The sequence below is a fragment of the Nomia melanderi genome, chromosome 4 (genome assembly GCF_051020985.1).
Source record: "Nomia melanderi isolate GNS246 chromosome 4, iyNomMela1, whole genome shotgun sequence".
In the NCBI taxonomy this organism is placed as follows: domain Eukaryota; kingdom Metazoa; phylum Arthropoda; class Insecta; order Hymenoptera; family Halictidae; genus Nomia; species Nomia melanderi.
The window spans coordinates 16,006,899-16,031,214 of record NC_135002.1 but is presented as its reverse complement, the minus strand read 5'-3'; the positions used below and the strand labels follow the sequence as shown (position 1 = coordinate 16,031,214).

The 24,316-nt window shown below is 30.1% G+C and overlaps 5 protein-coding genes across 23 annotated transcripts; 2 read left to right on the top strand and 3 right to left on the bottom strand.

Moving 5' to 3' along the window:
- Positions 1-259: 259 nt before the first annotated feature.
- Positions 260-5,542, top strand: mts (protein phosphatase 2 catalytic subunit mts). The gene is made up of 6 exons (XM_031972620.2): positions 260-550; positions 1,573-1,782; positions 2,238-2,501; positions 2,575-2,747; positions 2,858-2,965; positions 3,032-5,542. Exons 1-6 carry the CDS (start codon positions 449-451, stop codon positions 3,102-3,104), a joined length of 930 nt encoding a protein of 309 aa, XP_031828480.1. The 5' UTR covers positions 260-448; the 3' UTR covers positions 3,105-5,542.
- On the bottom strand, positions 3,032-14,369 carry LOC116425198 (solute carrier family 25 member 16). Of its 19 annotated transcripts, none has more exons than XM_031972606.2 (10): positions 13,292-14,362; positions 11,883-11,928; positions 9,675-9,865; positions 8,946-9,190; positions 8,680-8,772; positions 8,472-8,605; positions 7,514-7,699; positions 6,833-6,989; positions 6,582-6,723; positions 3,032-6,522 (listed from the first exon to the last, which is right to left on the bottom strand). In XM_031972606.2, the coding sequence occupies exons 4-10, from the start codon at positions 9,007-9,009 to the stop codon at positions 6,348-6,350; spliced, it is 951 nt and encodes a 316-aa protein (XP_031828466.1). In that variant the 5' UTR covers positions 9,010-9,190; positions 9,675-9,865; positions 11,883-11,928; positions 13,292-14,362; the 3' UTR covers positions 3,032-6,347. The 19 variants fall into 19 exon arrangements, with proteins under 19 accessions (XP_031828466.1, XP_031828465.1, XP_031828470.1 ...); XM_031972605.2 differs by having other exon boundaries at positions 9,675-9,855; XM_031972610.2 differs by having other exon boundaries at positions 13,480-14,362.
- Positions 14,370-15,342: 973 nt separating this feature from the next.
- RpL14 (ribosomal protein L14) lies at positions 15,343-16,510 on the bottom strand. Its single transcript, XM_031972623.2, has 4 exons — positions 16,448-16,510; positions 16,009-16,110; positions 15,622-15,816; positions 15,343-15,531 (listed from the first exon to the last, which is right to left on the bottom strand). The coding sequence occupies exons 1-4, from the start codon at positions 16,448-16,450 to the stop codon at positions 15,382-15,384; spliced, it is 450 nt and encodes a 149-aa protein (XP_031828483.1). The 5' UTR covers positions 16,451-16,510; the 3' UTR covers positions 15,343-15,381.
- A 360-nt stretch (positions 16,511-16,870) lies between these two features.
- Positions 16,871-20,601, top strand: LOC116425192 (ribosome biogenesis protein BOP1 homolog). Its single transcript, XM_031972583.2, has 8 exons — positions 16,871-17,344; positions 17,485-18,411; positions 18,500-19,178; positions 19,261-19,470; positions 19,554-19,831; positions 19,901-20,000; positions 20,071-20,266; positions 20,338-20,601. Exons 1-8 carry the CDS (start codon positions 17,234-17,236, stop codon positions 20,489-20,491), a joined length of 2,655 nt encoding a protein of 884 aa, XP_031828443.1. The 5' UTR covers positions 16,871-17,233; the 3' UTR covers positions 20,492-20,601.
- LOC116425193 (uncharacterized) lies at positions 20,299-23,679 on the bottom strand. The gene is made up of 3 exons (XM_031972584.2): positions 23,401-23,679; positions 22,748-23,074; positions 20,299-22,678 (listed from the first exon to the last, which is right to left on the bottom strand). Exons 1-3 carry the CDS (start codon positions 23,487-23,489, stop codon positions 21,199-21,201), a joined length of 1,896 nt encoding a protein of 631 aa, XP_031828444.1. The 5' UTR covers positions 23,490-23,679; the 3' UTR covers positions 20,299-21,198.
- Positions 23,680-24,316: the final 637 nt, after the last annotated feature.

Here is a 24,316-nt window from a genome sequence, read left to right as displayed (position 1 = left end):
TACTAAATATATCGTGCTTAATCATTCTTATTATTCTAATAAATTTTTATCTAATATTTATACGTCACAAAGAAAGTCTGATGTTTCTAAGAGAAACGTAATCATCGTCATTAAAACGATGCAGTCATAGTCGCACAATATACAACAGTTCAACGCACGCGACAAGAGGAAAGTCGGCGCATGATTGGATAAGTTGAGATCAACGCGAACGGTGATTGGTCAGTATGGTAATCCAGGTATAGTTAGCGAAGCACGCATGAATTGAGTATGACGTCATCGTCAGTACTTGCGATCGGCCATTTTGTGAGTGTGTGCTTCATCAAGATATTTGTGTTAAGAAGCTTTTCCAGTAAAACCGAATGATTTAGTTTACAACACGGATTCGCTTTACTTTTATAACACGTGTTAAGGGCGCGGGGAATCCGTGGACTTTACGTAAATTCATACGATGGAGGAAAAAGCGTCGTTGAAAGAGCTCGACCAGTGGATAGAACAATTAAATGACTGCCAACAACTAACAGAAAGCCAAGTGAAAACTCTGTGCGAGAAGGTACGCGACCGTCTTGAATTATCTGTTTGCCTATTTTACTGTGCTTACTTAACCATAATATCTTTCGCTGCATCCACGATCAATTCTAATGTGCCGTTTCACCTTCGTTTAGTGGTACTTTACGATGCCGCTAAGCATGGCTTGACATGTCATTGCAAATTTCATTGCGATACGTTTGAATACCTTGTAGATTGAGGAAAAAAAATTATCAACATTGTATGATTTACTCTGAGCAAACTTCAGTTTTCAATAAAAATTCGTATTTTAATCGTGATCAGATGTTCAACCATCGTATTCACTACTATTAGAGCCTCCGCTGCAACTTGTTCGTATCTGTTATACTGTCTGGTTTATTAAATAGGCGACAATTCTATTTTTGCTATTTTTCGATTAGAATTTCATCAAGTATATGAAATGTGTGTCAATTTTGTGTATTATGATTACCTTTGTGTGCACTTATAATTTTACATGGAAATCATTTGCACCTGTAATTTTACAATGTATGTATACATGTTGCAATTCAGTATTCATTATCATTGAATGCAAATAAATTATTATTTAAAAAATTTTAATTAATGTGACGTTCAACAGTCAAAATTTGTTGTGGGTAAAGGTTTATTTATTGTAAAAAAAAATTACAAATGTGTGTTATACCTAATATTATATTTTAAATTTAAATATTACAGAATAATGTCAGCATTTATGTATTTTATTGATACAACTGATAAATTCTTTTCTGTAGAAGTTATAAAATATTCATGTTTTTAAAAAACCATAATCCGATAAATATCATTTTCTTTTATTTGTATATTATAAGATAAGATGCGTGTATAGTAAGAATGTTTATTTCTTTATTAATAATTCCTATAGTATTTATTAGGATCTACATATCATTAAGGTATGTAATTATTTATATAAACAATAGTATACTTCATTTATATGAATTCCAATAGAAAAATATCAAGTCAAGCGCATATTTCATTCAAAACTATAAATGGTAATGAGAATTTTTATGCTTTTAGGCAAAAGAAATCTTATCTAAAGAATCTAATGTACAAGAAGTAAAATGTCCTGTAACAGTATGTGGAGATGTACATGGGCAGTTCCATGATTTAATGGAATTGTTCAGAATAGGAGGCAAATCTCCAGATACAAATTACCTTTTTATGGGTGATTATGTGGATCGTGGCTATTATTCTGTTGAAACTGTTACTTTGTTAGTTGCCCTCAAGGTATGATTACTACAGATAATAGATGGATGTATTTAATAAAACTAACATACACCTGATCCTCGATTTACGTGGAACTTTTTTACACAAGTTTCTCTTTTACATGTAAATTAGAACATTATTTATGCAGTAGTTTTTATGAGCAGTCTTAATCTATATGATTTGAATTTAGTTACACTGGATAAAATGTACTTCTGTTTTTTGAAATGTCTTTATTATTATTTCTTTTGTTTGGCTGTTTGAAATAAATCTGTATCTCTAAAACTTATACCAGCTTTTCTTTCCAATATTTTGTTTTTTCTTGTACCAACAGAGACTTTATTTATGCAATTTTCATTTGCATAAAACGAAACCATGTGGAATGGATTTTCATGTAAATTGAGGGTCAGGTGTAGTATAAATATAAAAAGTAGGTGAAGTTTAATAAAATGTTTCAAATACTTTGTGTACAAATACAGGTCAGATATAGAGAGAGAATAACAATTTTACGTGGTAATCATGAATCGAGACAAATCACACAAGTATATGGATTTTATGATGAATGTTTACGTAAATATGGTAACGCCAATGTATGGAAGTTCTTTACAGACTTGTTTGACTATTTACCGTTAACTGCACTGGTAGATGGCCAAATCTTTTGTTTGCACGGTGGTTTATCACCATCGATTGATACATTAGATCATATACGTGCACTAGATCGTATTCAGGAAGTACCTCATGAGGTTGGTATTTTTGGTTCTTAAAATAAAAAAATAAATTGAATAATGCATAATAATCTTTTTGTATTTTATATAGGGTCCAATGTGCGATCTTTTATGGTCAGACCCGGATGATAGAGGAGGGTGGGGTATTTCTCCTCGTGGAGCAGGATATACTTTCGGACAAGACATTTCAGAAACTTTTAATCATTCTAATGGCCTGACATTGGTATCGCGAGCACATCAACTAGTTATGGAAGGCTACAACTGGTACATTTATTCAAATTATTTAATTGTTATTTCGCTTTATACATATACATGTAGTTCTTACTTAATATTTTGCATAGTATACTTACCATGGTTTGTATGTATTCTTACAGGTGTCATGATCGTAATGTTGTAACTATATTCTCAGCACCTAATTACTGCTATCGTTGTGGAAATCAAGCTGCAATCATGGAATTAGACGATGCTTTAAAATATTCATTGTAAGTTAAACTGAAACTTGTGTAGCATAAAACAAAATAGATAACATTCGTGATTACTTTTTCCAGCCTTCAATTTGACCCAGCTCCAAGACGCGGAGAACCACACGTTACTAGGCGGACACCAGACTATTTCTTGTAAAGAATCATACTCCAAAATTAAATATTAAAATTGGGGTATGGAAATGATTCAGGCTTTATAGCGATGCCACTGAAAATAATTTATGGATAGAACATCAATAAGTGTGTAAGGTTTCAGCTATCCTTACACATCATATATAGTCTCAAGTATTATATCATGACTCACTTCGTGGTGTCTCATTTAGAGACAAAACACACATCTGCGTATTTTACATGTGTCCAACACCATACATCTAGACACAACATTAATTGTATACATAAAAGGAAAAACAAACAATAATGTACACATGTACCAATTAAAATTCACGTATAGCATTGAGTTCTACAACTTTCATTGTAATGCTTGTATTTTTATTACCGAAGAAACAAAAAAAATATGAACATAATACATGGATTGAACGTAAAAAGTAGTGCGAACGAAAATATGTACATGGTATTGTTTTGAAACCTTGAACAAATATTAATTTATTGAAAAATGTTTGTACGAACAAAACTATTTGTCACGTGAACTAAATAGAAATAATGTTGTTTAAGGTTTCAACAACTGTACTAAAATGATCATAGTTTATATTTACAAGAGTGTCACGTATATAATTAATATGAATGGAGCATGAAATGTTCCACTTCAGGGGAATATAAAGAGGGTTGATGCAACAGTAAGTTGGCATATACAAATTGTGCCATATAAACAATGTAATACATTTTTTAGTAGATTCCTTTATTAATGTAACATAGCATTATACATTACAGTTCTGAAGAACTATAATAGACAACAATTTCGTTACTATTAATACAACTGTTTTATTAAATGAATACAAAATATGAATCTCGCAAATTACATTTTTATATACATATTGTAACAATATTTATACATACAACTAGTTGATTAATTATGTATGATTTAGCGGTTATTTTATTTTGATCATATTATTATTCTTTCTTATTTCCTAAATTTATACGCCGAAATTCAGTTGTTAAATATTTATACAAAATTTGAAGACAGAGCCATCTCATTTTTCTTTTTTTAATCATTTAAGTAAGTAGTAACACTTTTGCATCAATCCTGTAGTAATTTCCTAAGTGAAACTCACTTTATACTGAATGAATTCATGCATTCACGATCATCAAATTGAAAGTTAACTGCTTATGAATCTATCAACACCTTTTTACTAATTAATAGGTATAAAATGATGCTTCTGGTAAATAAACATGTGTAATGCAATTCAAACAGATTTAATGTGTTGTGTCAAATCATTCATATTCGTCGGTACGCAGGAATTGTATACACGAGCATCAGATAAAATTGCAAAATACATATATTCATAGAAATAAGCATGTAATTTGAGGATATGCATTATAAAGTAATACAGTAGAAATAATAAGATGAAAAAATGGAATGTATAGATGCACATTATAGCAATTTACTAAGATTGTAAATCTAAAAGAAAGTAGCACAGAAACAATAATATTGTGAATCATCAGCAATCCCTTCTGCGTGATGCAGGATCGAGCATTTTTTTTTTGTTTTATATCACGTATTAAACACATTCACTGGATTATAAAAACTAAGAATAAAATTTCCTACATAGAATTAAAAATAATCGTAGTTGTTATAACAAAAACTACTGAGTTAATTAGAAGTAAGTCTTACGTGAATACCAGTAATAGATCTTAGAACTTGTATAGTTAATTTTGTATTTGCTCTATTTATTCTCTTTTCTTAAAGTACATATTTCATACGATGAATAAATCTATAATACCGAGGATAAACATACTGGCTGTTAGATTTGAGACAAGACTTGTAAGTTACTACTTTTGAGTTATTATCAACTTTTATTTGAAATAATGTGACACCGATGTTAAATCAACACACTTTATTCGTTTGTAAAAATCTTACATTTACATTTTCCTCATTCAAATCCAATTCTAGCGATGAATGCCAAATGTCCATAGGTTTGGATTAAGGAAATCTAAGGGAAATACACTTCTATTGGAAATTAATGAATTGATAATGAAAGCATATGCATAAACTCAGTTCAAAACTTACAACCTTTAAACACGTTTATTGTGTATATAAATTTGGAATAACACAATCAGTTTGTACCTGTATATAATTATTGTGTATAAGATGCGTACTACGTTTTGTATATATCAATTTGGGATAACAACTTTTATGATATCTTTTACAACACTTCACATTAGTCAAAAAAGTACTTCGAGAGTTATGAATTATGTGTGTGTTTGGTTTTTAACTTTCACATGCTTCCCTATTTTTTAGACCTTGGGTACCATGAAAATAGTGAATAATGCATATTGAACAAACTTGCAAGATCTGTACTTAGGCAGATGTTACTGAAGCAAGGAAAACAGTATGCTATGAACTGATATTATGTCGTCTCATTATAAATGAAACTAGAGAAATAAAGAAATGTTATTATATTTAGAAAGTTCTACATTATTTTTACATTATTAAGACTAACAAGTAAATAATCATTTCTATCAACAATAAAGATTTAAAAATAAATTATAGAAATATTTTTATAAATAAAATGAATTTTTAAATTACATAATTTACGATAGAATTATGAAAACGCAAATAACAGGAAAAACGTTAACGAACAATGCATTTAAATAAATATTTGATATAAATGCTTCAATGAACTATAGTTACCATTGATATATTTATGTATGTATATGTTCAAAATTAATTGTTAATATTTTATGATTTTTTCTAACAGTTTATCTGTTTTAAAATTTTTAGTTTACAAGAAATTCCGTAAAATATTTTATTTACAAATCTTTTTCATCGATATATTGAATTAACATGCTTTTGACAAATACCCATACCAAAAATATATTATTTCTTATATATAATATTTCAACGATATTATTAAGCATACGATTATATTACATTTATTATGTTTCTATTTTCTGTTTTTAATCATAATGAGGCTGTTGTATATTCTTTTCTATTTAAATATTATTTTCATTGTCCAATTAAACCGATTGCTATCAATTTAGTAATAGTAGAAAGTAATTAGTTACTTGCAACAAATTACATATCTCGGTGACTATCGCTGAATGTTGACAAATGTATAAAATATTAAAATTTCGGTATATTTTAAATTACAATTAAAATAATACTATTCACGCATTCATAATATATAATATTTCTAGTCTATTAATTGTACTTTTACTCGGAAAGTTTTGATCATTATAAATAGCTAGAATGATATAAAATAAATTATAATTTCTTTCCTACATTCAAATTGAGAATTTGTTTCATGACTTCGTTTGTTGTAAAACTAACCGATAACATAGGAACAGCGCGTAAATAATTAATGCTCATCCCACGGTAAAGACCTTTCACAATGCCGTTTTCTTGATATATCATTCTTATAGTTTGTAACATACTATTACTATAAAAAAAAAAGTTACTACAATCTTCCAGAATGAATCATTTAATAGATATATTTACCTGTACTTGTGCGTAGAAGGATTCATCATAGCCAATTGCATACGTCTCCTAGTTACATCTAAAGGATAACAAATAGTTTGACCAACAGCTCCTGCTGTACCTCCGCAAAATAATTTTGCAGGTATAGTTAAAATTAGTTCACCTGTTATAAAATAAGTATTGTAATAATATGTATGAAAATGTAAAAAGAATTTATTAATATATTATTACAATAACATTAATATATATACATTAACATATATATACCATACCAGCAGCCTTATCAGATTCTTTACAAAGATAATTTGATGCATATTTCATGCATAAGTATTTGAGTTTCTCAAAAATATAAAACACCAATCCTCCATATGGAATAATGCAAATCACGTTTGGACAAAATCCCTTGAAAAATGCTCGAATACCACCTTCCTGAAAGTCAATAATATATTCTAAAATGATAATTTTTTTGCACATGTTTTGAAAATTATTCACAACATGTGTTTAAAGCAAGAAACGCACATATTAATGAATTTTAAAATAACTTAACCTTAACCATATTCCATCTTATTTAACATATATGTTTATATACAGGGTGTAACTAAATTGTTACACACAAATGATAGGGCGTGTACAACTCACTAAACTGAGTAAAAAACCCCACTGAACATGGGTCCAAAACTCAAAATAGTTTACGAGATAAAAATAGGTTTAGTTTTAAAAAAATGTATAGGGACAGAATCAAAAACACCGAATTATTTCGAAAAGTATCGGTGATACGAACAAATTTGTCAAACAATAATTACATGGTATGAAATAGTACATGTCATCCTGTATATGTAACAAAGAATATTCAACGTCCAAGTGTGTACCTAGCCTTGGACTTTGTTAATACATTTAAAATTAATATATAACTTTTTTAAAGAACTCATAAGAATGATCAATAATAAAAATACCTGCTTGAACATTATAATTCCTGCATTGACAATTCCTGTATATAGATGCTCCCCAGTGACTTGAAAAGCAAGTCTAACTCTAATAGTATCTAACGGATATGTTAATGTAACTGCTGTAAGACTAGCAGCAGATCCAGCCACAAATTCATGTGAAAGTAGATGCATCTCAGGTATAGCTGCTAGGCGCTAGTGAAAATGAAATGTTACTTAGTGTTTATGGAATTTTGTCTATTTAAAAATTATTATATATTTAAAAATACTTTCTTTTAACAATCTATTTCTGTAGCCTCATTTTAGCATTGGGAATCTGCTTATCTTTATAGACATTATACATCATTTTTCACAAATAAAAGTAAGAATTTTATCAGGAATTCGATTGTTTTCAAATTTTTTAAATTCATTTGTTTTATATCAAAACTAAAAATAAAAATTTATACTTTGTGCATTAGAAAAATAATTTTCGAGATAAAATAAAAATTTATTTGCAAAAACAAATGCATTACGAATAAAATTAAAGAAAAGGTAAATCTCATAAACTCATAGTTCCAAAAATAATATTTGTACACTTCAGTTTAGTAACAATGAGCAAAACATATTAACATCCGAAAAAGTTCAGAACAAATAATAAGTATTTCTTAATTTTGCATAAAATTTATCATATTTTGATCTCATCAACATTTTGACATCATTTGAAGAGAATAATTCTTTTAACACAGAATATTTATATTTATAAATTAAGATTTGTTTTTTAAAAGAATAATTTTCAGATGCATTGTCAGTTATAATTGTCTCCCTTGCTTCAAATATCTAAATGTGATTGTGACGGGATGAACAGTTATTGTAACTATAAGTATATCTTGGAATTTTTTGTTTTAAAAGAATATCACAATATAACAGTTTATAGTATTATTTTTGAAACTATTTTGACACATACCAATAAAAGAGTTTTACTAAGTACCTTTTTATACAGTTCATACGATGTAAATTGTGTTGCAGCATATGGAAAAATCCTAATCATTTGGGCAAGATTTCCTTTATAGAGAGCAATAAATTTTTCGCGGCGAATAATTTCTTTCAGTCCTGAGAAAACTCCTAAAATAATAAATTAATATAAAATTTTAATTCATACAATTTTCAGTCTGCTCCTTTAATAAAATAAGTATTACCTAAATGTTTATAGTGCTTATTGTGAGCTTGTAATAATATTTTTATCCTATCTAATGGAGCAACAGTTGTTTTTGAACACATCCCAGCTACACCTGTAGAATAGATACCATGATTGTAATTAACAATATTAGAAGTGCATAAAATCTTTTTCAGAGTACATGTTACAAAGAGAAATTAAAATTTTACTGATGAAAAGAAAACAATATGTAATTAATATAATATAATAATATAAATGAAAGAAGTTTATATTTTGATACTAACTCACCGCCAGCGATTAAATGTTTTATCACAAATTCTAAGCCTTTTTCAGATTCAACAGGTAATGCCATTTTTAAATTCTTAGACGCAGCTCATTCTTCAACATATATAGTATACATGGACGGTGGGGAAGGTTCCTTTACCAGACTGTTTCTAACTCATGTCGTTTACGATGCGCACGAGAGATGCGCAGTTAATCATTCGTCTACCTGCTATTAAAAGCAGGTAAGGTGTATGTCAAGTTATGTAAACCTGTTAGCAAACAAAAACTGATGTATTCTAATTTTATTATAATACACTCCTTATTCACAGAAAATGTCATAGATTCAATCATTGAATTCATCTGAACCGACGACATTTAAAATACTCTTTCCACGTAAATAATAGCATATTCATTATTAGATATTTTGATAGCAATCATTGAAAGAATTTGTAATTTAATTTGTAAATATATGTAATAGTATCAATTACTGTGTTAGTTTAATATAAATGTAATGTAAAATGTTGATATTCTGCGTACAAATATTAAAAATACAATGTAGTAAGAGACAAAATACGCTTGCACGTATACCATTACGAACTTAACCTAAGGAACGTAAGGTGTATTAATATATGTAAAATATTACTAGTAATCATACGACATGAAACCAAATATCGTTGTAATAATATTAAAACAGTTAAGACGTTTTTATATCAATTTAATTTAACAGTATATGTTTGTAACTAAGAAGCTTACCATAGTATAATAAAGATGGAAATTTCATTCAACGCCATTGTTAGTATTCAGTTCTCCTCTATTCATAGTACAAAAATGTTTGTGTTATCACAGAAGCATTGAATACTATATTTAAGGTGAGATATCTTTGTTGGAAGCATTGACGTTTATGTCACAGAATATTTATCCATAGACAAAATTCCTGTAAAGATCTTTAATGCGTGTACTTTAAATTACGTGGCCTTGATCATAACTTACTATTAGTATTGTCATTTTTGCTATTTTTTTTTACAAACGATATCTTCATTACTTTCTATAAGCGGCTGAATGAAAGAAGGAAAAACTAAATAAGTATTGAAAAATCAAAAATACTGAAAGCACACCAATTTTTGAAACATAATGTAACAGAAAACTGTATTTAAAAAAATATACATAATTTTATCAAATTTATTTAACTTAAAAAATGACTCTAACTATGTTACGTACGCAATTGTATATTTTTATACACTTAAGAGAATGTATTCATGTTGTTTAAATATTGTATTTTAATATATATATGTATAACATATATCCAGATTATTTGTGTACACTTCATTAGATCCTTAACTAATGAAAATGTGAAGAAGTGTCATACGAAAGTTTTTTTTTTCTTATTTTAAAGACGAAACTTAACATTTTGCAGATAAGAATTCTTTAAATTTCTAAGAACTCTTTCCATAAAAAATTGAATTATGTATTAAAATGTTGAATACTAGAAAGGAAGGAAATCACATATTAATCATTTGTTACTGGAATATCATCTCTGAACTGAATGTGGAAGGAATAGCAGTTAGATGCACTAATTGTGAAGAGAAGCATCCTACAGACGCTACGTGGCATATACTACTGCTTGGAAAAGAAAATATAAATCATATAACACTCATTAACCTTATGAAACGTGTGCTAAAACCCAACAATACTTAAGGGAAATCAAACAACAATTAAGGGGTATAGCAGAAGAAGAGGCCACCAATGATTAATTCAAGGACAATTACATGCAATGTAAGAATGAAGAAATCACCATAATGATAAAAATAATGACAAAAATGAAGAATCCCATAACTGAACAAACAAAACAAGTAAATCTATTATTAACAACGCTTAACCACATCTTACGAAAACTGGACTGTAAAATGGACTCCTTTAAAATAACACTGTGGAATGCTAACAGGCTTTCTCATCATGCTCTTGAGGTCCAGACATACCTAAACCTTGTTAAAATAGACATACTGTTAGTCTCTGAAACACTCTTTACAGATCGCAGCTACTGTAAAATACTGGGTCACACGGTATATGCCACAAACCATCCAAGCGGAAATACCCATGTAGGTTCTGCAATAATTATTAAAAGTACCATCAAGCAGTACACCCTACAACCATTCAAAGAAGAGTATCTACAAGCAACAAGTCTAGTTGTAGAGGATCGGAATGGACCACTGACAATAAGTGCTGTGTATAAACCACCATGTCAACAAATGTCAACAGAAAGATATATAAATTTTTTCAAATGCTTGGTAACAGATTTATTGCAGGCAGTGATTTCAACGCAAAACATACATTTTGGGGAGCAAGAATAACCAATCCTCAAGGAACAAGATTAATGGATATCATACTCAGGATGAACCTATGAGACTTTGCTACTGGAGAGCCCACATACTGGCCTGCTCATGATAATCGCAGACCGGACATATTAGATTTCTTCGTTACGAAAGGAATAAATCGGGAAAGTTTTTCCATCCAGACATGCTTAGATCTCAAATCACATTACACGGCAGTTGCAGAAATCCTTTCAAATTAGAACATCAAATATAATGAAAAGCCACCCACATTGCACAATACAGCAACAAACTGGAATAATTTTAGAGAAACCCTTGAAAATACGATTAGAATAAACAAAGCATTGAAAACAGAAAAGGATATACAATAGATAATGCAGTCGATCATTTTATTTGCTCAATACAAATAGCATCTTGGAAATCTACTCTCCCACCAAGAAACAGTAAAGCACTTGTATACTATTCCAACAAAATAAAAAAGAATGATAACACACAAAAGAACCCTATGAAGAACATTGTAGCAAACAAAACATCTAGATGATAAAACAAGGCTTAACCAAGCATACAGAAAACTGAAAAACTTACTACAAAAAATACAAAATGACACCTTTAAAGAATTTTTAGAAAATCTTACCTCTAACGAAGACACAGACTACTCATTATGGAAGTCTACAAGAAATCTAAAACAGTCGGTAACACCCATTCTATCAATAAAAATGGAAAATGGAAAGTGGGCAAGAACAGAAATAGAAAAAGTAAAAATGTTTGCCATACAACTGACCAAAGTTTTCCAGCCATTAGCAAATCAAGCAAGCGCTCAAGATAACACTAAATTAAAGAAAAGGGCAGAAGCTCCATTAATCCCATCACATCTAATTAAATACATATCCTCAGGTAAAGCCCAATTCGAAATTCACAAACGCTTAAGTGCTAAGAAAACACCTAGTGTTGACTTAATAACAGGTAAAATCCTAAAAAAACTCCCCAAAAAAGCAATCATACTACTAATGTCAATTTACAATGCAATGCTCAGACTAGGCTATTTCTCAATCTACTTTCCAATCTACTTTCCAATCTATTTGGCTACAAAACTTCTGGACACCTCAGACGAATAAGAAAGACTCAAGAGATATCATTTCTTATTGCTACCATACAGATTTAGTGATATAAACTAAATTTGCTCATGTCATTCAATCTCCAAAATAAGTGTTAAATATCATTGTATTGCACATATGCAGAATTTATAATAAAAAAAAAAGATATCAAAGCTAGAAGGCACTGTTATAGCAGGTAAAGAAGAGTTAATAAAATTTCAATGCCTATGTCATTTTTTTAAATGAAATAATACATTTTTATTATAATCAATTTATCATGTTTCTCAAGGCAAATTCAATGATATTTATAACAACTACTTTTAATCAATTATTTTTATAAATATTGATAGTAGTCAATTAACATACAACCATTTATATATCATCTGTACCTTGTCTTTACCTTACTTATATGTAAGTTTTCTAGCCCAGTTGCAAAAATATCATTACCATATCACGAATATGTCGAAAGTATTTACATATGTAAATACATATGGTAATACTGAAGCAACCTGATAGTAGAATCGATGTCCGTAAAAGTGATAAATGTTTTAGAAATCAATATTTTTCCAATTTCCCGACTTGGCTGAGGAAAGTCACTGTCATGACATAGATACTTACTTATATGGTAAATAAGTATTTACATATGTAAATACAGATGAGTTCCGAAAAATTTATTGCCAGCAAATTATTGCCAGCAGTTAATTGCTGGCAGTTTACCGCAGTTTATAATATATAGAAATGAGTTTCACTCAGGTAATAGATATTGGTATGAGTAGTTTACCTGTCGAGATTCTCAGGAAAAGCTAAAAAAAAGTCTTGTTTTCAGTTTATACATACATAGCCTAACGATAAAATATCTTAGCGATTATTCGCTGGCGGTGAATTGCGGCTAATAAACTTTTCTAGACCCAATACAAATGGTAATACTAAAGTAAGCTGATAGTAGTACCGATTTTCACAAAATTGATAAGGATTATAGAAATCGGTGTTTCGCTCAACTGTTTTCCTTGACAAAAATATCGCCCTCTTTTAGTTTCACACGAAAAAACTTTTACTACTGCGCATTGAATTTTATATACAGAGCGCGCTGCAACACAGCCACAAGCATAGCCGCAATTCGTTGATTCAATCGTCGACCTTCTGGGGTTTGACGTGTACTTAAGTATCTAAATATCCACTCTTCTTTACAAAAGTTCCTATCAATCGTGATTGTTTCGTACATGTAGAAATGAATTCCATTTAAAAATAGATCAGAGGTGTCGAACTCCCTCCTCTCAAATTAATGATTCTCTATCACCGATTCTACTATCTCTATTCCAGGAGCTGCCTGAGTACTACTTTCGGTTAACCGATATTTTCATCATGAACAGCTCTGTATAGTGTTCAATATAAAGAGGAGACTTCTATATACATGTGTATTTGTAATGGCGACTAACCTGCTCATAGCAGCCCTCATACACAACTGAAACGGAAAGTAAATTAGTACTTAAGTATGGAAAGGATAACTGCATCGACCTGATCGTGAGGAGAAAGCGCCACGGTGGGTCGTAAGCTACCAATTCTACTTATTGTTAGACTTATTGTTAAATAATAGAGAATAATATGCGTTTGGCTGTAATTTACAGAGTTGGGTGTAGGAGGGTGTTCCGCCTCTTCCCACCGACGTTTTGACGTTATAATTGCCAAATATCCTTCTAGGTTGAATTCCACGGTTTTTTTAATGAAAATTGAAGTACTTTAATATTTCTGTAAGTTATTTTTTCCAATTTAAAATTAAATGGGCTTTATGAAAATATAGAATTATTAAGAAGTATAAAATGAAAGCCTACAGCCCCACCCCTTAAAATTACAGCGAACCATACCAATCACTATTATCTAAGTGCAACTCATTTCTATGTGTACAAAATATCATACGAACTAAGTACTAGTACGTGAAACCCAAAAAGATCAATGGTCGATTGATGTAAGTCGCCACCGAAGCGACGAATGAGCAGCTATGCTTATGGCCAATTCACAGCATGCTCATAGTAGTACTTATATACAGAACTAAGTATATAGGTTCTTATGTAGGTAAATAACTGGGAGCTTGCGAATTCCATACTGACTTTTCTCTGATGAAAAGTTACTCTCTCTATACCTACTTTTACCTGTTTATATTGAACACTAGATAAAACTGCTGATAAACACAGTCTCAGGCAGCTTTTAAAGTAGATGTAGTGGGGGAATGCTGTTTGCGAGTTGGTAGCGTGAGGGGTCAGTTCGACAGCTTTTTAGTATTTTATCAATGTCATTTCACTGACAATAGCATTGAATTTCGCCGACAATATTTACTCATCGACACAGTTAGATCATTAATAATCATTTTATTGGCAATATTTTCATGGATTCTAAGTTTTATCGACAATGCTTAACATTAAAACTACCGGACGGGTCAAATTGACCAACTTGAGAATTTTTATTTTGCAAGTATTTAAATTATGAAGGTGTTTTTGCGAAAGATTTTAAATTAAATTTTAAATTACTCCAACTGCTCAGTAGTTTTACTGTTAAGTACATCCTATCATTAACAAATGCAAATACATGTATTACAATCTCTACTATATATTTTACATATTTTAGCGATTAGTAATAATATTCCATATATTCAAATGTGCCTTTTACAAAATTATGAGATAATGAATTTGCATTGTTTTATCTGCATTAGTTATAAAAATTTTAAATTACTTTTAAAAAATGAATAAGGTTTTTTCCACAAACTTATAGTAATTTTATTTAATTATGTCGATGATAAAATCATTGAATATAACATGCAAATATTGTATCCTCTATCATCATTATCCTAAAATTATTATTCCAATTACATAATTTTGTTCTGTAGAATTACATTTATGTTCACTGCTGCAAAAGTAATTTTTGTTGCATTTCTTTAATGAATAAATAAAATGTAATACACTAATGTACATGCAAAGATCAAAGGTGTTTATAAAAACAAATATACTGTTACAAGATAATTTTATATTTATTTCGTATGATAAAAAATTATTTCTTTTCAACTTTTTTATTTCCACCAGTAGCCTTAGCCTTTTTGACCTTCTTCTTTAATCGGTAAAATACATCTGTCCTCAATTTGTTTCGGATTTGTCTGGCTTTTCTTAATTTAAAGCGGTCAAAGTCACTAAGTTCCAAGCGCTGAAATTGAATATATAGACATTCATATAATGCTATACAAATATTAAATTGTTAAAGATAGTTAAATTCATAATATATCGTTATTGTTACCTTCTTCTTAGCTTCAACCTTCCTTGCCCACATAGTCTGTTTCCAAAGTTCATTAATATTTGCAGTTTCCCATGCTTTGCGTACAACACGTGTAGATCCAGTAAATGGGAAACGGATACGGAATTTAGTTAAATGAAGTTGACTTAACCTCATCTCACCACGTGGAACATTTGTTGCAGGGCCATCGACCAAAACCTAAAAATGTATTAATATATTAATACCAAGTTTATTGCATCTTTTATATGAAAATCATGAAGCTTGGTATCAGTGACAGTATTTAGCATCAAACAAATATCAGCCGGCAATTCCTATCAATGAAACTGGATCATCATTATTTTTTTACCATGAACTTAGAATAAAAGCAATGAAAATTTTAAATATTCTTACCCTATTTTGATCAATGACATCTACAATTGCTACGAGTTTGCCCTGATGCGGGCCGTCACTCACGTAGGCAATACGACCCGACTCCACAAACCTTTGGAACGGCTATTTAAAAATAAAAATTTCTTCATTTACGAAACTATTTGAACAACATTTTTTATAAGTAATATATTAAATATGGTTTTAGTAACAATAGTTTTAATAACAAAAAAAGTTTACACTGTCGTTTACAAAGCACTACTACCATGTGGTGTAAAACTGAAGCAACTATAAGGTTATATGAAATAATATTATATATTATTCATGCAATATAAGAAATATGTATACTAAACTGAAGCACATGTTATCTAAATGAAAGTATTTTACAGATATACTAAAATGTTTATTAATGTTAAAAATTTTACTTGTAATATGAAGAAGTTTGAGACCACATTTCACTCACCATGATTGACCGGAAGCGAAAGACCAATGTATCTTATAACCGGATAAAATATAACAGTACCAACCATTGGAAATAATTTATCCCTATTTCAAGTATATATTAAGCTTTATTTCTAACAAAATTTATCAAATACATTTATCCAATAAAAATTAAATATTTGCTATATTGATATTTGATTTACCAATATAACTTTTATTTACTTTCTTGCATGCCTTCAATACTAATGACTGTTGAAGATGGACAGAAAGAGAAAAAGTTCACCGATGAGTTCATGTTAAATTACCACCCCTTAAACTAGTGATTCTTGATATGCGTTCCCCTACTACTTACCTCTATTCTAGGAACTACCTGAGATTGTTAAGGAAGTATTTGAATAATTAAATAAGTATTTGCTTATATGTAAGTAACTTTATGTAATATTTAATACAAACAGGTGAAAGTAGATATGAAGAGGGGAACTTTTTGTCAGGGGAGTGTCACTAGAGTGTCCGTAGGCACTGATTTACGCACTCTTATTATAAATAAAGCATGCGTAAGATAACATCCAATGAAATTCAAGCATCAAGTTAGGGGTTCTAATCAAATATTAGTCAACTTCGCTAACTATATCCTTCATTTTCACATTCTTAAGTCTATGATCAAATGAAACTCAAATGGTACCCTTGCACATTTCTGAAATGAGTATACTAAAATACTATAATCTATGACATGGTTTGGAGTTGGCTGCCGCACGTGAAGATTACCTAACCTCTTTTCTTATTTGTATACATATGAAATCTTAAAAAAATGAAAAGTCAAAAAAAGAATTTAAAGAGGAAACAGAGAAACTTAAAAGTTGAAAGTAATGACACAGAAGCAGAGAAAGAATCCATAAAATACGAGCATGAAGGAGAATTGGTAAAATTTTTTTCTTTTGCAATATATTTTAGTATATATAAATGTAACTTAAATCAATATATATTTTGTTTTATTGATATTTATACTAATTAATAGTATTAATCTTTTGTATATTATAATAATTTAATCAAGTAATTTAGGATTCAGGTACTGAAGATTTATTGCAAGCTGAAGTAAATAATAATGATGAAAGTTCAGATGAAGAAGTTAATGAAAATGAATGTATACCTGAATCCGATACTGAGAAAGATTCAGTTGTTTTTGAAACTGATAGTGAGCAGGATGAATTAGAGTTTGAAACTGATTCAGATGATATTGGTTTGGATGAATATTACTCTGAAAGTGATTATGAAAATATATCTGACGATGAAGAAGAAGATGCAACTGAAGCTTTGGAAAAGGAAGAAAAAGATTTCAATATTAACTCTAAAACTAAAGATAACAAGTCCATAGTAAAAGGTGATAAATATTATGGATCTGCAATGAAAATCAAAAATGAATCTACAACATCAAAATATAATACGATTAATAAGTCTTCTATAAATGAAATAAATCCATCAGATAAGTCATCTTCTTCTAAAGTTTCACAAAAAGATAAAGTGAAAATTAAAAAATATTTAAGATCAAGTAATTTAAATAAAAGTAATAATATTATATCGAAAAAAAATTCCAAGAAATCCAAAGAATCAACTAGTAAAAAGAATGTTCTGCACAATGAAACTATTAAAAATATAGATACTGTATCAACAGTAAGTCAAAAATTAGATGAATACGAATATGATACTTCAGATGAAGAAGATATTCGAAATACTGTTGGTAACATACCATTAAAGTGGTATGATGATTATGACCATATTGGTTATAATTGGGATGGACAAAAGATTATAAAACCTCAAAAGGGTGATCAGCTGGATAACTTCTTGAAAAGAATGGAAGATCCTGACTTTTGGAGAACTATAAAAGACCCACAAACTGGACAGGATGTTGTATTAAGTGAAGAAGATATAGATTTGATTACAAGAATTCAGAAACAGAAAATTCCTGATACAACTTTTGACGAATATGCAGTAAGTTTAAAATATTATGTATTTAAGCAGTTATAGTAAGATGGAAAATGAAATATTGAAATTGTATCATGTATGTTTGTTCTTACAGCCTTGGGTAGATTGGTTTACTTCAGAAGTAATGAAAATGCCAGTGCGTAAATTTCCTGAACACAAACGTTCATTTTTACCATCTAAACCAGAAGCCAAAAAAGTATCAAAGTTAGTTCATGCCTTGAAAATGGGTTGGATGAAATCATCCGCGGAAATAGAGAAAGAAAAACAGCAGAAGAAGAACGAACCACAGTTTTACTTGTTGTGGCAATCGGATGATCAAGCCGAAGAAATGCGGAGAATTCATAAGCACATTCCACCACCAAAGAGGCATTTACCTGGGCATGCTGAAAGTTATAATCCTCCACCAGAGTACTTATTTGATAAAAAAGAACTGAAAGAGTGGAATAAGTTACAGACAACACCATGGAAAAGGAAGTTACATTTTATTCCACAAAAATATAATTCGCTTCGTGAAGTTCCTGCTTATCCGAAGTACATTAAAGAAAGATTCCAGAGGTGTCTTGATTTGTATTTGTGTCCCAGAGCATTAAAAATGAGATTGACAATAGAACCTGAAGCATTAGTACCACAGTTACCTAGTCCAAAGGATTTACAACCATTCCCCACAACAATGTCTATGATATTTAAAGGGCATACAGAAATGGTTAGAAGTATTACTGCAGAACCAATAGGACAATACATTGCTTCTGGTGGTGATGATATGAATCTAAAAAGTAAGATTTCATTAGTTTTGCAGGTTACTAATGTAATTTTTATATACGAGGTTTTATAATGCATAATATTATTAATTTACAGTATGGGAAATAGCAACAGGTAGATGTGTGAAGACAGTGTTTTGCGGAGGAGTCATTAGATCCGTAGCGTGGTGTCCGAATCAGTCGTTATCTCTCATAGCAGTAGCAGCAGATACAAAAGTCCTTCTAATAAATCCTAAAGTGGGAGATCATTTGATTAGCAGTAAAACTGATCAGTTATTAGAAATAATACCTGAAAGTGATGTTATTGGTATATACATTATATTATATTATATATTAATATTAATAAAAGTACTGAAAGACAAACTAATTATATGTTTCTTGTTTCATTAGTTAGTGATAGAGTTAGAGCTGCGGTACAATGGGAACAAGCAGAAGGAGAACATAAGTTAAATGGTGTTAGGTTAATTTTAAATCACTTTAAAATAGTTAAACAAGTTACATGGCATGGTAAAGGTGATTATTTTGCCACTGTTATGCCAGATGGACAAAACAGATCTGTTTTGATAAATCAACTTTCAAAACGAAGATCTCAACTGCCTTTCACTAAGGCAAAAGGTTTAATACAATGTGTTTTGTTTCATTCAATTAGACCATATTTGTTTGTAGCGGTAAGTAAAAGTTAAATGTAAATCAAAATTTAAAAATTTGAATTAATAATCTTGATAATATAATTACAGACTCAGCGTAATGTACGAATATATGATTTAGTAAAACAGGAAATGATTAAAAAGTTGTTATCCAATTCACAATGGATATCGTCAATGGCAATACATCCTGGTAAACAGTTTAATTATCAAAATAATATACTTAAATCTTTGTTATTTATGAATTATTTCTATATTTTTAGGAGGCGATAATATTTTAGTAGGCACTTACGATCGTAAAATGCTTTGGTTTGATCTTGATTTGAGTACAAAGCCTTATCAGACATTACGTTTACATGGTACAGGTGTAAGAGCAGTTTCATTTCATAAGCGATATCCACTTTTCGCGTCTGGTGCCGATGATAGAGGACTTATTGTTTCTCATGGAATGGTGTACAAGTAAGTTATACGTTTATAATTATTTTACATCATTATTGACCATATATTATTTATTTCAATATACATTTTAGTGATTTACTGCAAAATCCATTGATCGTACCGCTAAAACGATTATGCGATCACATACCTTACAATGATTTTGGTATTTTGGATGTAATGTTCCACCCTATTCAACCATGGGTATTTTCAGCCGGTGCAGATTCAACGATACGAATGTATACTTGAATCGTGTATTGTATATTTATATTTTTACTTAATAAATTCTGCTGTGGAAATAAAATTGTAGTATCTTGGACGAAACATTTTTTATCAACGAATAAATGTTGGAAGTTACATTCTTACTGCCTATCTTACTTTTTTTGTGCGAAAGTTTGTAATATTTAATTAAATGCATTAAACGTATAGGAACATTCTTATTATAATAAATTGTTACATAATAGAAAAGTTGGCAAAAAAAACAATAAATACTCTATATAATAAAAAGAAAGAACTGTTATCTATTTTATACAATATAATTGGCAAGATTTTAGTAATTAGTTCATTAAATTTACAGAAAGTTTAAGACTAGTTTCTTATTTTGTTAAAAGCAATGAATATTACAATTTCATTCAGTAATGTCAGTAATAAACAAATGATTTATAAGACAAATTAAATTACGTGTTGCTTAATATGACAATATAAATACATACTTTAATAGTAAACCAACTAATTTGAACAAAATTTCGTTTCCATTTGACAACAATCAAAATTCTTGATTAACGATTATGGAATGATGATTATCTGATGTAATATAAAACACCCTGTAGCTTTATAAATTAAGAATTCGCATTTCTTACAATATTATTAATAAATTTATGGGTACAATTAGCTAAAATTACCAATAATATACATGCATACATTACATATATATTGCACATACATAGATAAACATATTAAGACGGGGGCGGAGAATGACCTAAACATTGCCATTCAGGTTCTCCACATTCACAAATCCGTCCTGCGTGTCTAATTTGGAAAACTGTAACAACACCTCTGTTATCGTCGAACCTACAAGTAATATGTAAATCGTGAATTAAGAAAGTGTAAAATTGACTACCCCATCTTTGTCGCAAATACACAGATCTAGGATCTTCACGAAGTACATTTTCAATTGCTATCTTTTGGTCATTAATTTTAGTTCCTAAAATTTCATTTAATTGAATCAGAGCTCGATCATTAAATATCACGCATAAAGGCGTACGAGGTCTTGATATCCATTCTGGAATTCTTACTTCCGCAGAATAGTTAGCTTCTGTTTCCCTAATTTCAAAGTTCCTTGGTTCAGAAGGTATAGCTGAATTTGTATCTGTAGAGTCCAGTAAATTATTACTTGATGTAGTTCTTGTTGCTTCAACACTTGGTAAACTCTGTGAAGGGACAAGTGTTTGTGATTCTAAACCCTCTTCTCCATCAGGAGCTTCCCGTATTCCCATTCTTATAGGTGAATTATCAATTCGTGCATTTAACGAACGTCTATTAATTAAATCTAAATCAGTACCACACACGGTACTTGGCCCATCTGCTCCATCTAAAAGTCTAGAACGAGAAGCATGTGCTTCTATGTAATTTGACCCCATACTTCTTGATGTATATGTTGACTCAATGTTAGTACGACTACTTATACTAGTATTTTGTAACCTATTACTTATGTTTGCTAAACTTTCTGATTGTTGTTCTAAGTTTGAGGATAGTACATTCTGTTCAGAGGATATGTTCATATTTGTTCTTGCATCGGCTGAAACATCGGATAAAGTATGATATGTTCTGTGTATACCAGTTACATCTACATTATGTTGTAACATGCCATTACTGTGTAAGTTAATATCGCTTAATTCAGAAAAATGTCTCATACTATTATAATTTTCAAAGTTGGAATTCCTTTGGAACTCCTCTGCTTGTAATCTTAAAGCAATTTCTTCATCTCTAGAAACATCTGCCTCTTGATTTGTTTCATTAGTATTCTTTCTATAATAAGAATCTGAAAGTAGTCTTCTTGTTTCATGTGCAAGATGAATGTTAGCATTAAATGTTTGACTTCTGCTTAAATTAGTATCCTCTTCTATACACCCATATGTATTATCTATGTTAGATTCTTGTGGAGTGCTACTTAATTTTTCAAAAAAGACGGGACTGTCATATTGCGGTATATAAGGTTTTATATCCAACACAGGTGACTGATCAACCATGTCCACACCTTCAAAGTAAATCGTATGATTTTCTACTCTTGTGATCTTCACTAAACTTAAACCAATGGGACATGGACGATGAGGAGATCTTGTTGAAAACACACCAGTTTTTGTACCATTTAGTCTTGGTGGTGCAACTTTAGCCCGAACATGCGTTGAATCATTTCTATGGAAATAGAATAAAACCCTGTAAATAGAAATAGAAATCAACCAGTTAATTAAAACCATATTAAAAGTGGATTATACTGTTACTTACCACATGTGCGAAAAATCTTGTAACCCTTCAAGAGCATGATCAGGATTAGTGTAAATAGAATTATATAATAGTAACTTTCCAGGTACTTTCCCACAAATTCCTGTCTGTCTAGGAGTACCACGTTTACTAGGAAACCAAGTAGATATTATTCCAATTGGTTTTAATTTTATAGTATCGTCATCTGCACTGGTGCTAGGTTTTACATCATCTAAAGATATGACTTTTGCTTCAGAAGATATTGGTACTCCATTTCTATATGATTCTAAAAGACGCTTTATAGTATCAACATCTTTCTCATGTATATAACGGAGAGTTTTTATTTGTTGCCTGTAAATAACATAAACTAATACTGTGATTAAAATAATTTAATATTCAATCTATATTAATGATTTCCATATGATAATAAAATTGAGTAAATAGCGATACATATTAATTAATACTTTTAATATACAATATCTATTTTTGTTTGTGTATATGTGTTTATTATGTGTATACAGTATCTTATTGCATTATACATGAATATTCCATGTGTGTACACATAAACACACCCATTTATACAACTATCCAAATTTAAACAAAACTTGTTAATATCTCTTTAAATAATTCTTTCAATCTAAAAAGACATAGTGCAATAAAAAAAAGTTTGACGATACCTTAAGTTATTAATTTCTTTTCTCGCTGTATTTAACTGACCAAGCAAATATTTAGCATTAAAATCAAAATTTTGACAAGCCAAATCCATAACTCTGGTCTGCTCTTACGAGCGAAATCACCGGTTGGATCGAATAGGATGAAATGGGATGCATCTGCATCATGGATCAAGAAAATGCTACAAGACGAACTCTGGCTTTTAGTGTTTAAATTAATTGAACGCGAGCGAAACGGATGTGGAGGCGACAGTGTCGCCCAAATCCCGTTCATTTAGTCATAGCACACAGAATTATTATAGAGATGAAACTTGAGCATTTTTCAAGAACTAATTTGCAGTGCGCATGCGTAAAGAAGTTGTTAATTCTATGTATGGTCACAGACGAGATATAAGATAGACATAACATGTAATGTAAAATTTTGTCACACTCGCTCAGGGGTCCAGGACTCCATTATCACTTTCATGTCACGCCCTATCATATCGACTTACACTAGTTTCGCATGGCAGCGCTACAAGTAATAGGAATTAGAATCAAAAATATTAAAATACAAATTTAAGATACGTACTTACACACTTTCCATGTTGCAGCTTATGTAATTCAGTAATTGATCGTTTCAATCAGGTAGAGATCGTTAGTGCATCGGGGCATTTTTGACATATTTTAAGTCTGTAATGTTTGTATGTTTACCGTATTTACTACTTGATCAACTTTGATCAGTTTGCTAGATGTAATTTTCCTATTCACCGTTTTCTAGACGTAGAGGATAGAGCAAAATCTTTTTTGCAGAGTCGGTAATTCAGAACATGTGACACGAAATTCTGTAAGCTTGCAATTTCTATCGTTATACGGTATAGTTCTATTTTTTTATACCATGGTTTATAAAAAGTAATAGAAATATTGTCTATAAAGTGACATTGCC

Bases quoted from the DNA above. Each gene is read 5' to 3' on its own strand.
- mts (XM_031972620.2), top strand. From the start codon at position 449: ATGGAGGAAAAAGCGTCGTTGAAAGAGCTCGACCAGTGGATAGAACAA. The intron at 2,748-2,857 runs GTACATTTATTC...GTATTCTTACAG, and splicing joins GTTATGGAAGGCTACAACTG to GTGTCATGATCGTAATGTTG. The intron at 2,966-3,031 runs GTAAGTTAAACT...TACTTTTTCCAG, and splicing joins GATGCTTTAAAATATTCATT to CCTTCAATTTGACCCAGCTC.
- LOC116425198 (XM_031972596.2), bottom strand. From the start codon at position 9,009: ATGGCATTACCTGTTGAATCTGAAAAAGGCTTAGAATTTGTGATAAAA. The intron at 8,773-8,945 runs GTGAGTTAGTAT...TCTATTCTACAG, and splicing joins AAAACATTTAATCGCTGGCG to GTGTAGCTGGGATGTGTTCA. The intron at 6,523-6,581 runs GTAAATATATCT...TTTTTTTTATAG, and splicing joins CCTTCTACGCACAAGTACAG to TAATAGTATGTTACAAACTA.
- RpL14 (XM_031972623.2), bottom strand. The intron at 15,817-16,008 runs GTAAGAATATTT...ATACATTTTTAG, and splicing joins ATGTCATTGATCAAAATAGG to GTTTTGGTCGATGGCCCTGC. The intron at 15,532-15,621 runs GTAACAATAACG...ATTCAATTTCAG, and splicing joins AGGTTGAAGCTAAGAAGAAG to CGCTTGGAACTTAGTGACTT.
- LOC116425192 (XM_031972583.2), top strand. From the start codon at position 17,234: ATGAAAAGTCAAAAAAAGAATTTAAAGAGGAAACAGAGAAACTTAAAA. The intron at 17,345-17,484 runs GTAAAATTTTTT...CAAGTAATTTAG, and splicing joins ACGAGCATGAAGGAGAATTG to GATTCAGGTACTGAAGATTT. The intron at 20,001-20,070 runs GTAAACAGTTTA...CTATATTTTTAG, and splicing joins GTCAATGGCAATACATCCTG to GAGGCGATAATATTTTAGTA.
- LOC116425193 (XM_031972584.2), bottom strand. From the start codon at position 23,489: ATGGATTTGGCTTGTCAAAATTTTGATTTTAATGCTAAATATTTGCTT. The intron at 23,075-23,400 runs GTATCGTCAAAC...TGTTATTTACAG, and splicing joins AAAGAAATTAATAACTTAAG to GCAACAAATAAAAACTCTCC. The intron at 22,679-22,747 runs GTAAGTAACAGT...TTCTATTTACAG, and splicing joins CAAGATTTTTCGCACATGTG to GGTTTTATTCTATTTCCATA.